This window comes from Poecilia formosa, unplaced genomic scaffold (genome assembly GCF_000485575.1).
Source record: "Poecilia formosa unplaced genomic scaffold, Poecilia_formosa-5.1.2 Scaffold7, whole genome shotgun sequence".
In the NCBI taxonomy this organism is placed as follows: Eukaryota; Metazoa; Chordata; class Actinopteri; order Cyprinodontiformes; family Poeciliidae; genus Poecilia; species Poecilia formosa.
Genome location: NW_006799946.1, coordinates 3,273,731 through 3,289,390, shown reverse-complemented (window position 1 = coordinate 3,289,390; position 15,660 = coordinate 3,273,731). Strand labels below are relative to the sequence as shown.

At 39.5% G+C, this 15,660-nt stretch overlaps 1 protein-coding gene across 2 annotated transcripts in view; it reads left to right on the top strand.

Moving 5' to 3' along the window:
- The window catches only part of LOC103151598 (rho GTPase-activating protein 27-like), a 28,931-nt gene extending 13,296 nt beyond the window's left edge, over positions 1-15,635 (top strand). Inside the window, exons 3-12 of one of the 2 annotated variants that reach the window (XM_016681661.1) lie at positions 3,521-3,961; positions 5,377-5,610; positions 8,147-8,227; positions 8,362-8,484; positions 9,549-9,629; positions 9,743-9,805; positions 11,039-11,106; positions 13,680-13,764; positions 14,631-14,732; positions 14,917-15,635. In XM_016681661.1, coding sequence (XP_016537147.1) covers positions 3,521-3,961; positions 5,377-5,610; positions 8,147-8,227; positions 8,362-8,484; positions 9,549-9,629; positions 9,743-9,805; positions 11,039-11,106; positions 13,680-13,764; positions 14,631-14,732; positions 14,917-15,072 — 1,434 coding nt within the window. In that variant the 3' untranslated portion in view covers positions 15,073-15,635. The remainder of the gene's footprint in view (positions 1-3,520; positions 3,962-5,376; positions 5,611-8,146; positions 8,228-8,361; positions 8,485-9,548; positions 9,630-9,742; positions 9,806-11,038; positions 11,107-13,679; positions 13,765-14,630; positions 14,733-14,916) is intronic. The other variant, XM_016681671.1, reaches the window with a different exon arrangement.
- Positions 15,636-15,660: the final 25 nt, after the last annotated feature.

Genomic DNA, 15,660 nt, shown 5'->3' with positions numbered 1-15,660 from the left:
AGTTTGTCACAAGAGAATAAAGCTAATATGTGAAGAATGTGCTCTAGTTAGAGGAAATCAACACTGAACTTTCTGACCTACATGTAGAATGTAGGCTGGAGTTAAATACAGGGCAGTACTGGAAGAAAACTAAACTTTTGTGGCTACGAATGTTTATAGAATATTTCAAAAAAGAAAACCATGTATCCATTTCCTTGCATTTCACAGTTATGCACTACTTTGTGTTGATCTAAAGCAGACATAACGCAGAAATAGTAACCAAATATATCATTTGGAAATGATTGTTCTTCGGGATCCACTCTTACATTTCCATGGTTTGCTTTGAAAGATTTCCAGCTTAATATTTTTCTTACGGGTCGATGAGGCAATCCTTGCATTTCTGCTTCGCATTGTTTGAAATCAATCTGTTTTGAGGTCAGTTGTCTGGCCATCCACATCGATTGTTTTGAGATTACATTTTGATCAATGACTGAGGCAAAGTCTGTAATGTGATAGGATCAAAACAAGTGTTGTGTAAGAGCAGAAGGGCTCCTTTTTCTTTGTTCGTAATCATTTTTTTATTTCTTTTTTTTATTTCTACATCCTGTTTGTCTGCCCCGCCAGCCGCATCCAGACTCAATGGTAACCATCATTTTTACTCGGTGGTAGACGGCTTAGTCTCCACTACTTCCATTTAATTCAAAGATGCACCACAACATTAAGATAATGTATTCCCAGAAGAACCATCTCTTTGTCAGCTGCGCAGAAAGCTCCGAGCAGAAACACACAGGATAACAAACTCTTACTATTTTATATGCTGTAGGTGTTTTTCCCCGCTGTAAATAATCCATCCTGTTATCTGAGGGGCAAAAACTAGCAGGACAAAGCTGATGTGCAGTTGTTTCCCACAGGTTAGCTTGAAGCTGTGGTCTGCTAACTGCTATGCTATGCTATGCTATGCTATGCTATGCTATGCTATGTTCAAGCACACCACATTCCATGCATCCTTATTCAGTCAGCTCCATCAGCTGCCTGCTTCCCTAATCATTGGCTGTGCAGCTTTTCCTCCACGACAAGCCATCTGTTATAATAATGGGTGTCCTGCACAGAATTTTGTTTGTTTTATTGAATAAAAAAGCAGCAAATAAACTGTGGAGATGACCTTGTTTCTCTGACTCGCTCTTTTTGAGATGGTACAAAGATTTCATGGCGACTCATCAGAGTTGGAATGAGGGTGGCGGCCAATTGTAATCTATGTATTGATAAGTTTGCAGCTAAATGAAATGTGTCTGACATCAACAAAGAGGCAAGTAGCAGAAGTTAATAAAGTGTCACGTTTAAGAAAAAATAAGAATTTAAAATTCTTGTGCTTGTCTCTTCAAAGCCCCTAAATGTTGGCCTGTAATAGTTTCCTAGAGCAAGTGATGCATGCAGCCATTCTTAAACAATCCCAAAATATCCAAACACAACCTTTAATCCAGACTTGTTTGGAACCAGGGAAGCTGGAAGCTGGAAGCAGCTTCCAGGGATTTTACAAAGACCTTCCTGTGAATTTGTAATCCTACAAATGTTTAAATTTCCCAGCAGAAAAACAATATATCAATGCTCATTCAAACTAGAAGAGAATGCAAATGTTGGAGACATGCAAAAAAAACAAAAACTCGAAGAGCCTGTAACATTATTTTATTGACTATCGATTCCCATTTTTGGAAGAGAACACAATCCCAAGGCCTGTTTTTCTTCTGGACTTTTCTTTGCATGCCCTTTGATCGGTCTTTCTTTCAAAAATAAAAGTAAAACTAAAGCGGACCTAAAAACAGTAAATAAAAATAGAAGGTGACGGATATTTCAGATGCTTATACATCCTTTCTCCCTCTTTTTTTGAGTTCTGATACTCTACAAGTTCTTTTTCTCTGTGCTAACTTTTGCTACACTTCTCTTTTTAGCATGATATGTTTATTCTAGTGATCAGCATATACTGCGCAGAAACACACACACACGTAGGTTTTGGTAAATATAGCTCAAGAGGTCTAGCTGTGACACAAGGTCTAGTTAAAGTTTAGTCTAGAATAGTCATGTCACAGCTTTTATCTGCGCTGTCTTCACAATGGCGAATGAGAGGGCGCGCAGGACCATAATTCCCAGGAGTTTTACTCAGAGAATTAAGCGCCTCACTGGAGCAAAGGTAAGAAAAAGAAAATCAGCTTAAAGAGGAAAAGGCATTTGCTTTTGATGTTGCCAAGAAGAGGGTGTTTTGATGGAAGCTACGACACATATGTATCGGGATGATCAGTTTCAGCAGCACAGAGGACAGAGACGGCCTTTCATCGCTCTCTGTCACTCTCATTGGTATTCTTTAAGCAAATTAGTTGTGAAGGCTGAGTCTACTTTACATGCCGTGTTCCTGCCATGTGGAGCTCTGTTTACGTGCAGCTTCCCTTTCTCGTCAGGAAACCGAACGCGTAGTTTTGTGTACGCAAGAAAAACACCGACGAGCTCTTGTGCGTGAAAGGTAGCCGGACGAAAGTGGGGCGCAGAAGTTAATGCCGTGACTGTTATGGTGAAGTTTAACCCAGTTAGAGTCCACTGAAAATGCCCCGCGCTCACATGTTTGTGTGGCTGTTAAACTTTTATTTTCAATCCAGTACATAATTAAACGCAGCCCAGATTACACAGTTCACGTTTTTAATTTGAGCTCTATGGCAGGCAATAGCTTACAGTGGTTCACATCAGAAGATGAAGTCTGGGTGCAACACTGCAAAGTAAATGCAACTGGGCTCCATTATTGATTATTGGCACGGCAGGGAACGCCCCAGAGGTTTGTGGGGGTTTTTTCAGCGTTAGACTTCCTGTGTTTCAGTTTGTTGCAGAAGACAGATTTAGGGTGAACGACAGCTTAGCTTAAAGCTTGGGTGTGGTACTTCCTACAACAGTTTTTCCTGTTTTAAACTTTATTTTAATTTACTTGGTATATCTTGCGTGTTTTCAGAAGGGTGCATACAAGATACCCACAGGGATATCTACTGGGTAATTACAGTATATCTATAGGGTACATGCATGTAATGGGAGTTTAACCTATCCTGTTATGTAAATGGTTCTAAAAACTGTGCCTGCAGGATATCTAAAGAATATTTGAGAGGAATTTTGGGAAATAATGAGTACAGGATTCTTATTCAGATGCCCACTTGGTACGACAGGATACCTACAGGGTATTTGCAGGGCACCTGCGTTGGTTTTTATTTACGGCTTTATGTAAAAACTACAGCAAAACATACTAAGTACTACAATTTAGTTTTACCTTTTGTTAACTACTCATACTACTCACTAAAATGTTAAACTCCCTGTAGGTACCCTGTAATTGCCCCCTTGCCACCCTGCAGTAAGTCTCATATCTTTCCCTTAGAAAAGTACCTTGTTGGCACTCAACAGGTAGAGGTGGATACAGGCCAGGTTTTCCTTAGTCTACAGTAGAAACACTAATAGATGTGTTCGGATGTCAGCAACTCTCTATTCTTATTGCATTGTTCTTTCTCATCTTCAGGTGCAGAATGAAAATCTCCGGTCAGCAGTGTACGTCAACGTAGCAGAGCTTCGCCAAAGCATCTCAGAGTCTCCCCCGTCGGACCCTTCGCCCTGCTCTCCTTCCTACCTAAAACAGGAGGGATGGGAGGTTCATGTTGACCAAGAAAGTGGACAGGAATACTACTACCACCCCGACACGGGGAGCACCACCTGGGACAACCCCTTTTTAGACTCCCCCACAGACCCTGAGCCACTCCCTCCGGAGGTTCCTTTCCCTCCACCGTCCCCTCAATCCGACTGGGCCTCAGACTGGGAGCAGCTGGTGGATGAGACCACTGGTCAGCCTTACTTCTATAACCACATGTCCGGGGAGACGTCCTGGGACCCTCCTGAGCAGCAGAGCCTTTACCCCTCTCCGATGGAGCCTATGAGCGTGCACAGGTTTCGCGATGACGAGCCGGTAAGGACAGACAGCCTGGCTGCTCCACTTAGGCTTCCTCTGTCTCCAGTTTTAGCTTCACCCAGGGGGAACCTAAATACAGTCTGCTCTTAATGGAATGAAATGTCCTGCACCTACATAACAGACATGACTTAATTCATTATCTCCGAACAGAATAGGCTCAGCGGTAGTCCCAAATAGTTTCCCTGAAAGAACATTTGGCCTCATTTGGATTTCGAAAAGAGACGGTATTAATCTTTGAATAGCCTGAGATTTCACAGGAATTTTGTCATCATACGGAAATATTTTTTACCCCATCAGTAAACATATTAATTCACTTGTTTTGGGGGTTTATTTTTCTTTCACATTCCAAGAAGCAAGTGACCCAATTTTTGCCCTTGAATGACTTCATACGAGTTGCAGAAAGAGGAAGAGAACCTGGAAGTCAGTGCAGCTCTGAAAGTCAAAGACTTGACATGAAGATCGTAGCAGTAACTGAGGAAACTGACATTATTCGGTGACTCTGCGTTAAGCTGGAACATTTCAACACGAAGTATGAACAAACAGTTTGTGTCACTTGCTGCAATTGACGAGCGATAAATGGAAAAACCTACACGCTTGTTGAAATTTCTGTTTAGACGTCAAAAGTTTCCATTTCTGATCAGGAATCCCTAGATGTACCTGAAATAGAACAAATCTATTTAAACGTCTCGCTAATCATTTATGACAAACTCTTATTTTGTACTGAAAATGTACAAAACATGAAAAGTGGAAAGGCCATGAGGGTTACTGACTCACCTGTAGTGCAGCCTTGGGTGTGGCCATTACACACCATTTCTCCAGTAAAACATTGGCGTTGGCAGCATCATCACTGACAAGAAAGCTCGTCAGAGACAATGGGAGGATGAATGGAGAAAAGTACAAAGCATTCCTGTGAGAGCATTCCTGTTTGAAGCCGGAAAAAAAAGACTCGAGACCGTGGTGTAGGCAGAACAACAACCTTAAACATGCAGCCAGAGCTGCATTGAAATGTTTTACATCAAAGCATATTCTGCGTCAATTGTCCGGTCAAGCCTTGACATAAATCTAACTGAGAATCTGTGACGAGATTTGGAAACTGATCCCTAACCCTAAATTATTGAATTAAAAATTACCCTTATTCTTCTCCTTTCTCTTCATAGTATACTACGTTATGTTGACCAATCTAAATGTAATACAGGAAGGTTTATGATTGAAAAATTTTAAAAGCATGTCAAGTGTGTTTTTTCCGACTAGGTTTACTCCAGATTAATCTGGTCTCTGACAATCGAAGGAAGGCTGGACCAGCCTTCCTTCGATAATTTGTTCAAATTTACCCTGCAGTGTAATTTTCACTAAAAAGACAAATAACTTCAAAAAATGCAATAAATTGTTTTAATGTACATTGTTTTTGCTAGCCTCCTTTACCTGTGGAGGACTACCCATCAGAGGATTACCCAGACCAAGGAGAATTGTACGAGGACATCAAGAACACGGGACCCCCGACTCTTCCGAAGGAGTACGCTCTTGGCCATGTGAGTCGGACCACCATCCCCCGGGCCAACCTGGACCGCAGTACCCCGCCTGGCTGGAACCTCACCGTGGAACCCAGTGGGACATGGGTTTTCACCAGTGAAAACTCTCCAGATCAGGTAAGGACAGCCCCTCAATATAACTGAAGAAGGTGTGAAATGTGGACGTGTCAGTTGGCGTTCAGTGGACTTTCACGTTAAATGTGCCAGTATTTTGCAGCACTTTTTCAGCCCTGTCTGTTTCTCCTCTAATTTCAGTAGTTCAGTAGCATAACAAAGAATAGAGCTGGATGTGTACTGTAGTTTAAGCTTCATTTAAACCTATAAAAAAACAACCTAAACTGTACAAATTTAAAAATAACTAATGAGTAGCTATCATTATTTAAATAGCACAGGATTAAATTAGTGTGCATGATGCAACATATAAATAATAAAGTAAAAAAATATATATTGTAAAATTATTTGTTGTAAAAAAAAATGGCAGCATATAAAATGCTAATTTGAAATATGCTACTTTTATTTTAAACTTGCTCAAGGCTTAAAAGTTAGTTACAAAAAAAATGTGTCGAGAAATATCTTAGTGGACAACATACAACTTAAATAGAAACTGGTCACATGGCTGGATGTGAAACTTCAAAGGTTCACTATGAATAATAAGATTTATTTTGCTTTTCAAAGCCTTGTTATTTTTTCGTTTTGCACTGCGGCAAAATAACTGAGACTTACGTGAGATAAGTACATGGATCTCAGGTAGCACAAGGTAGTGATTTTTGCAGAGGACCAGAGAAAACGTCAGCTATCATTTTTTTTTGAGCCGTGCTATTCTAAAACCATATAGTAAGCTTCATTTTATCAAAACCCTAATAATGTTTTCATACAAAAACTGCTGTGGAAAATGTTGCCAGGAAGGCTGAGGTGTTATGTGGCTCATCAAGATAAACACTTACATTTAAATGCGACTCGTGCTTTAGAAACTAAGTCAAAAGCAAACAAATGTAGTCACAGTTAGGCGGACATGACAGTCCCTCGTGGTACCGTTAGCCACCAGAACCACAACGCAGAAATAACTGTTTTCTTTCTGCGGTAAACATTTGACGAAGTCCTGCAGTGAAAGTTCATGCTCCTGAACACAATTGTATTTTTTTACCAGGTGTTGTAAATATGCTTGAAGAGCAAGAATACCCCTCTGGATAGAACTTGATAAGGGTTGATGCATCTGAGGAACTGGTGTGCCTGAAAATCTCAATAAATACCTGCGGATGTTAGTGCTAGCTTGCTAATCTTAGCATGCTCAGCTCGGAACTCAGTTTGTTTTGGTCTAGTTTCACAGATGCCGTATCCAGCATCGGTACACTATACCAATGCTGTTAAAGGAGTACGTCGCTCAACTGTGTGTGTGACTGTGGCTCAGTGGTGGAGCAGTTGTCTTTCAATCACAAAGTTGTAGGTTCAGTTCTAGCTGCACATGTTTACATGGTCCCGATCAAGTGCTTTGACGCGAAAAGCGTGAGATAAATTTAACTTATTTACCATTTCTAACTGCACCAAGGCACTAGTATCTGTTGCAGTATGAGTGGATGTATTGTTTTATTAAAAACCACAACAAAATGGCTGTTTATTTTTTCAAACAGCTGTGCGGCCAGAATACTTTGTTAGTGAGACCTGCAGTGGTTACAAAGTCTCACCTTTTCTCCGCGTAATCTGTGCGTCACATACCTACATGGTTTTCTCAGTTTTATCCTGAGGAAACCATCTGTTATGCCACTGAAAAGGTAAAAATGTTCGCAGTCTGATTTCTCAGAAAAACTCATCATTTTGCCTTAAAGTTTAAGCCAATACTAGACCAGTTGGAATACTCAGACGGGCGCTACAGCCAAAAGTTTTCTCTGTTAATTGGCTCAGACACTGAGGAACAAGCAACGTGATGGGTAATTATCAGGCAATGAAAGACATTTCTTACCTGGCACACTTTATTCTCACCATAAATGCTGACTCTGCTTGAGCTATGACCGATGACCCTGACACAAGCCGTGTTCTCTCCTGTGTTCAGCCCTCTTCCCCAACCTCGGCTTGCACTCTCACCTAAATTCAAGACCCAATTTGTTGTACAATCCTGGGAGAAAAAGAGACTATTTTTGATGGATGAGGAGAAATTCATTTCCTTCACGTCTTCACAACAATCCACTCTGTGATGATAAATATGTATATAGGCTCAACGTTGTCATACATGCACGATGGGGCCTTCCTGTTTAGTGGCTGTGACATAAAAAAAATAATAATAATTCTTTCAGAAAAGCATGTTTTGAAAGTCACATCAGCATTGAGAAATATCATTTATTCATGTTTCATCCTTTGAGAATCGTTTGTGGCATCTAAAATATGATGTATGCCCTTCAAAATCACATCCTAGTTTAATAAACGGCACCTGTTTTTCATTACGTTGCTGATGTCTTTTATGAAACCCTAGATATATTTCGTTGCGGGATTTAAGCCGTGAAGCAGCAGCTCTGGTTGGAAAAACTGCATTAGAAAAAGAAGTTCAGTTATTACTATTATGCTATTCTGTAACTTTTTTTTTTTTTTTTTTTTTTTTTTTAACTGTGACTTAAGTTACAGAAAAAATATGCCAAATAAAAATGTTTCTGTTGTCTAACAGTGGATCAAGTCTGTGGATGATCAGGGCCAAACCTATTACTACCTAAGAGATGGCACCAAGTCTGAGTGGAATCTGCCTGAGGTGAAGACCCTTCTCTACTTTACAGACTTTTCTGACAAATTAAGTTAAGAACGTGGAATCTCTGTCATTTTTATGGTGTGAAATTTCTTCTTTTTTTTTTTTTTTTTTTTTTTTTTTTTTTTTTGTCCTTGAAGGCCCCTGCAGCTCCTTCTCACTCCAATGTCCCGAATGGCGATGAGAATGAAAATGTGCACGTCGTCAAAAACTGGAGAGACTCGAGGGTACCTGCTCAGTTCTGCACGGGCCAGGAAGATGGGGTACATGCATGTACACACACTAACGCCGTCACAGACATGTGTGTGTACACACAGGTTGTGTGGCACATCCAGGGTGTGTCCGACAGCTAAATATAAAGTTATGCAGTTGGCAAGTAGCGTGGTTAAGTCTGTGTTTATCCGCCAACACTGAAAAGGTTTAACCCTTATTTAGCAAGGCAAATCGGCTGCATTGCTCTCTGATTAAGGGAGAGGCAACATTTGCACAAGCGCCAGTGAGACTCCTGTGTACAAATACGGGCTTTTGCTTTTCCTTACTACAAACCTCGGGATCCAAACGTCGAAAGTTTTTTTTTTTTTTCCAACGGGCGCAGTGGAGACTGCTTAATCACAAAACATTGAATTAATAAATTCTTGTCATGTGTGGATGACATAGGCAAGGTACTTGCGGGCCACAAATTTTAACATTAAAAGTAGTCTAGTTGTAGAAAATCAATCACTTAAGATCAGAAAGATAAAAAACAGATTTTTGCAGGTTTGCCTTAAAAGAAAGAAGGTTTCTGTTTTGGTCTTGAAAGAAAACATTGTGGCTTAGCATAAGAACTGGAGATGAGAAACTCTTTCTATGTGAACGCTTCCTGTATTCGGCCAAGTTCAGTACACGAGCGTGCCCGAAACTGTGTTTGTGTGAAACTCGCTGAATGTTTGCGGGTCTGATTATTATCAAATTAAAATGGCAGCAGAAAAACACAGTTAATTGCAGGTAAAAAGATTGCACTTGTTTTTTTTTTGTTTTTGTTTGTTTGTTTGTTTTTTGTATGTCGCACTCTGAAACAATTGAAAAAGGTATTACAGCACACTGACAAACAATTAGTTTTAATCACTTGAGTCATCATTTTAACTCCTTGAGTTAATAATAATCATTCTACCAAAATGAGCTCAGTTTGACTAATTCTGGTAAATTATAGATGTGTAGGAGGAAGTTCCACCCACTGAAATCCACAACACACTTCAGTTTTTTTTTTTTTCCTGCTTATTCTTCTGTTCTGTTTTGTCTTACATTCACATATTCGACACTAAGATTTTCATTCGTGCTCTGATTTTAGAGGTTCACCCAGAGTCACCTGAGGAACACGTCAGACCACAGCAGCGACAGCTCCAGTACGGGAAACTCTCCAGAGCATAATGTAAGTGGACTTTGGTGCTCCGCCATTTGAGTTTTGTGACATCAGTAAAGTGAACCATTAAGCCCTCCGATCTATCCCTACATCTGAATGGTGTTTTGTGTCTCTCCTTTAAGGCTGTTGGGTTTAGGCCCTGGAGAAATCCTTATTATTTGACCTCAAAGTGGCTGCGCTATAATGTGGGTTATTAGTTTAAGCACTCACCTGAGCTTTAGCCATAGATAGCAGCATCTATCTATGATGGGCAGAAGGTGTGGCTATTAATAACTTGATAAGCTTTTTTATTTTATTTTTTTTTATAATTTCCATAAAAACTTTATACATTCAAATCACCCTGCCTCTCATTAGCAAACCATCTTTTTTCTGCAGTGATATAAAAAGCATCTCTCATGTGCATCATCACCACTGCAGATAAATATATTAATAAAGTGAAAGTTGTCGCAATATCAATAATATCAACCCAGGAGTGCAGTATGTTCTGTTTACTGAAAGCAAAAGCAAAATTTCAATACGTTTGCATTTAGATGCTGATGTGAGTTTAGCCGAGCAAAATATATGTTGTAAAAATAACTAAAGAAAAGAAGAGATTAGCTTCTCATCTTTGTGATTTCCAGAACGAATCCAATTATTTCAAGGTACTTTGCAAGTAATCCTAAGCAGATGTTTCTTCATCCCGCATGGATGAACAAGAATATGGGCTTGTTTATGCCCTCGAAGCATCAACCGTTTGAAAGTCTTATATTAACTGTGGATTAATAACCTCTTAACATGTCCTCTCCGCTGTCTGACTTTTACTTCCTGCTGTTGTGCGTCGAGCTTCCACGGCAACAACATGACTTGTGACCGAGCTATTAATTCACAAAGTATTGGACTTTTTCGGTTAAAAGACTGAAAAATTATAAATCAAAAATCCTCGCTTCTTCGTAAGTGTTGAGAGACGTCTAAGCGGCTTGCAGAGCTGCGCTTTAAGTTTCCCTTTCAGCCTGTGCTCTTTAATTTTGGCCAGTGAATCTCAGGCCAGGCAGTCTTTTACTTTCTACTGACTGTGCGACATTTGTTTCACAATGTAGCATTCATTGTAATTTTCTTCTACTATAAAAGGTCCTCATGTGAGGTGATCTCTAAACACGCAGTCTGCAGAACAAAATGCCTCGACCTTGTCTCGGTGTCTATTTGCAAACTTTAGATGCAGATTTTTGTGGTCAGGGTGCAGATTTTTTTTTTGTCCTTGCAAATGACACTGCACTGTAGAACAACGCAAGAGCACTCGGAGTCCTTTTTTCACATTTCATTTTTAGTTTTATTTCCCTGTAGAACATCGCCTCCTTCATCTAATTTTCGCACAAACGTCTAACGTGTACAAGCCAAATCTTCAAAACAATGAAATATTGGCTTTTCTGCTACAATTCCAGGTACAGAATTTGGAGAAAGCGGGAATTCTCAACAAAACAAAAATCAGTGAGAACGGAAAGAAAGTAAGGTAAGCCATACTGTTCATTTTTTTAGACGTTTGTTGTTTCATAGTTTATGTATATTTTGATTCTTATGCAAGTTCATCTTAGTAAAATATAATATCATTAAAAACGCAGCCATTATTCAAAAAGTGAAGTAGCACATAGGCCTGTCGCGATAAACGATAAATCAATTAATCGCACGATAAATTAAACCTATTGACCTCATTTTAGTTATCGGCTTTATCGTCTCTTCCTGCCTTTTTTCTTTCTCTTGATGACACTGAATGAAAAAAGGCTCAACTCCGGTGCTCTCCACTGACCCTCCCTTCCTCATTTCCTTAGTGTAATGTCCAGCGCACACTACACGAGTTGTTGGCCGGCTGTCGGCCCATTTTCAAAACCTGAGAGACACATTAGCTGACAGAAATCCTAGGTATAACGGTTCAATCAGGTTCGATTGTGCCGTGTGGTGTGCAGCCAAATGGGCACAAAATAATGGCTACAAGTCCAGTTAACTAATTTTAAAATCAGGCATTAATCAATGCTTTACCAGAATCTACCTGTGATGCGTGTGGCTAGAGTCGGCGTAAAGTCCCAACTGAATGAAAATCATTATAACTTATTTATGTCACGTTAACAAAGAACAGCTGAAAAGATACCGGGTTTATCAACTGCGGTAGCAATTTGGCTCCAACTCCTCCCCTGGTCATTTCTATATTTTTTGCACGACATGTTGAATAAATATTAATGTTTCCACATATCATCTCCGATGTCCGCTGGACTTCGGGTTGCGCCGTGTCAGCTGTTTGGGATTCCCCTCCATAATTTCCCCTCAGAAAGCAGGAGGAGAATCCGCACTTTCTGATTGGCTACCTGTCACATTCAACAGGCTGCGTTAAGCTCCCAGTCGAGGAAACCTCCTGATTTAGATCGGAGCGGCCACGACGATCTACCGTAACACACCACATACTGCATGATGATCGGTTACGAAATCACCAGCGACAATCTTAGATAAGCCAACGTTCTAAGATTGTCATGAGGAGAAAATAGGGGCAAAAAATTGTGTAGTATGAACTACTGCATTAGGTAGTCGGATCTATTTAAATCTCTATTTAAATCTAGTGATTACTGAAGGAGACATACAGACTTCATAATCTGCGTTCAACTCTTTTGGTTGAATGCAATATTTATTTCCACTTTGGCTTTATGTTGTTTAGTTTTTATTCAAGTACGTTTTTTGTTAATGGAGACTGAGAATCCATGTTATTTTTGTTTTTGGTTGTTTTGTTTATTTAGTTTGTCAGTTCCAGTGTTATGTGTTCTTTTGAAAATAAAGTGCATCTATCTATGGCAGGAAATCACATGCATTATTAGTCATTTCCATTAAATCAGGGTCAAAAGGTCTTGAAACAATATTATCGTTTATCGCAATAATTTTTTAGACAATTAATCGTCCAGCAAAATTTGTTATCGTGACAGGCCTACTAGCACGTGTTTCTTTTAAATTAATTATTGTGGCTTATATCCCATGAAAATCTAGACTCCGAAGGTTACATGTGGAGTCGACCCAGATTGTCGTCAGTTCAGCACAGCGATACCAGGGTCATTAAAGCGGCCTGTGGTACGTTTGGCAGCGTGACAAAGGGGGTCAAGTGAAAGTTTGCGAGCAGAGGGGGAAGCATTAAGTGTGCAAAAATTTCAGCAGCACTGACTTGGGGAGTTGATTAAGCACACAGTGGGCCGACAGCAGCAGATGGGATTAGTCGTCAAATCAGTGTGAAAACTTCACCCTACGCCTCAAACGGCTTGATTCTATGCCTCTGCGCTCTTCTTACTGATTCTGGGACCTTGACTTCCAAATTAAATGCAAACCTTGCTTTCATCTGAAAATAGGAGTTGGAGACTTAGAAGCAGTCCAATTTTTTATTTATTTATTTTTTCCTTTTCAGCCGAGGGTAAGACATTCTGACGTTGTCTCTGGTTCAGGAGAGACTTAACATAAAAAGTGCAACAGTTGCAGTTCATGTCCCTGATAGGTATGTGTGGTGGCTTTTGAAGCTCTGACTCCAGCTGCAGTCCCCGCCTTCTGAATCTTCCCCAAAACTCTTGAACAGGCTTTGTTTCGTAATTCTCGTAAGACTTCAGTTTTTCCTATTGTCTGCGCAAACATTTTCCCAACACATTATTTTCCATCGACATTCTTGGATATGGAACTGTGTCAAACTCCAGCTCCATTACCGATGGCTTTTTGTGGCTCATACTCCTTGTGGAAAGTGTCACTGACGTTCTCCTTGTTAAGTCAGCAGTCAACTCTGTGATTGCAAAGATGTAGCATCTCTGTAGAAATCTGTTTTTTTTATTTTTTTATTTTTAATTGCAGTTATGTCATATTTTCTGAGTTTTGGTTTTCATTAGTTGTAAGCCAGAATGATCAAAATGACCAGAAATTAAGTCTTGAAATATCTCCCTGGTTGTCATACATCTGTATAATATTTTTGCTTTTAAAAACTGAATTGCTAAAATCATTTTCAGTAATGTTATCAGGTTTTGAGATGCACCTAATCTGTATGTGTGTCTTATCTTTTTTTTTTTTTCCCAGGAAAAACTGGGTTCCAACATGGACAGTTCTCCACGGAGGAGTCCTGACGTTCCACAAAGACCCCAAACCCTCCCCAGGCGCTGTGGTAGGGTCCTCACTTTATTAAAATCGGTGCTTTATAGAAAGAAAAAAAAGAAAGAGTTCTGGCACTTCTCTGTTAATGTCACACAAATATGGGACAGCAATGTGCATAATATTTCTATGCACATTTGTTAATCAATCTATAGATTAGCAGTTTTATTGTACTTGGAGCCACTTTTAATAACGTCAAGCCTCATGGCGTTAACATGGACTTGAAAACGAACTTTGAAGAAACAAAGAAAAACTCCTAAAAAGCGCAAAGAAGTGACAAGTCACCCTCAGGCTTAAGAGTTCAATAAGCTTATTACTATTACAGCCAGAAAAATATATTTATTTTCAGTATTAGGTTTATTTTTGTTTTCTTCTTCCTTAAAATGTATGTATTTTTTCCCCTGTCATTATCTAATGTGGTTTTAGTCTTGCTGTGTTCTATTCAACCCCTTGTATTAATTATTGCTCGTTAGGTCTTGCCATATAAAATATATATTCCTTTATATTTCGTTTCTTAGTTTATTCCTCCTTATTGTTCTTTGCTATTCTGCTTCTTAAACTGGTTTTAGCCTTTCTTGAATTATTCTTATCTCCTTCTCATATCATCAGTCCACCTCCCGTTTCTCTTGCGTTCACGCTCTTGTGCTTCGCCTGTGCTGCCTCCTCATCCCCAAATAAAACCCTAAGCCGCAGCGCTGCCTCGGCTGTTCTGTCACTTCTGTCAGAATCGCCGGCGTAGACGAGCCTTCGGGTCACGAGCCGGCAGTGACAGTCACGTCTTTTGTTCAACTTCAGCTCACCTCCTGGAATGTGGCGCGGTCAGTTTGGTAATCAGCTGAATTTTTTTATTTTTTTTTTCTCCTCTTGTTTTTCCAACAGAACAAGACCAATCAGATTGTTCCAGAGTTTACGGTGGAGCTGAAGGGTGCTACGATTGGCTGGGCCACAAAGGACAAATCCAGTAAAAAGAATGTTTTAGAGGTGTGTCTGTTTGTTGACACTGAAAGCAATGTTAAGTGTTCTGCTGAGCGGATGATTTTTACTTTGAGAAAATAGAACATGCGCTGTTAAAATATAATTATGTACATGGAAAAAAAATCATTTGAATCATTAATATAAACTTTGATTAAATCCTCCTTGATGTGAGTTTTCTCCCGTCTTTCAGCTCAAAGGGAAAAATGGTGTAGAGTTCCTTATCCAGTACGATACGGAAAGCATCATCCATGACTGGCACAAAATTTTAAAGGACACCATTCAACAGCTCGTAAGTCCTGGTCTACTTCCTGTTGACCAGAACCATGAACAGGAAGTAGTTAAATGAAAAAAAAAAAAAAAAAAAGAAAAGGCATCTCTTATGTAAATGTTTTGAATTTGCAAATTAGGATTGCTTGTTCTTTCCAGGACACAGAGGCTGATTTTACGTTTGTGTTTATATTTAAAATGGTGAACTTTTCATAAAACCAGGAAATGGGAGGAACAACATGTTATGGGGTTTGGCTTAAGGTTAAAAAGATCCATTCTGTCATCAGCTAATCTCACTGAACATCTTATATTCTGTTTTACATTTTGTCTCTCAGTTCAGAAAATGTCAGATCTGCTCTGAATTGAAAGATCTTTACTTTAAGTCATAAATATGGCCATTGGAGGCTCTGACTGAGGAATTCAGGTGTTGCTACGCTGAGCCCTCCCTGCAAACCTGCAGAAATGCTTTACTGCTTATTGGCTTAAAATTTCTATGTTTGCGTACAGTTAAAAACTTCTTGACGTGGCCATTGATTCCCAGATCCTTTATGAAAATAAATGCTTAAAGAGATTTGACTTGAAAACTACGATTGAAATAAGTGGCCAAAACCTCCATGTCGAGGTTTTAAAAAGTCTTAAGTATGTTCTAAATTATACAATTTAGTTA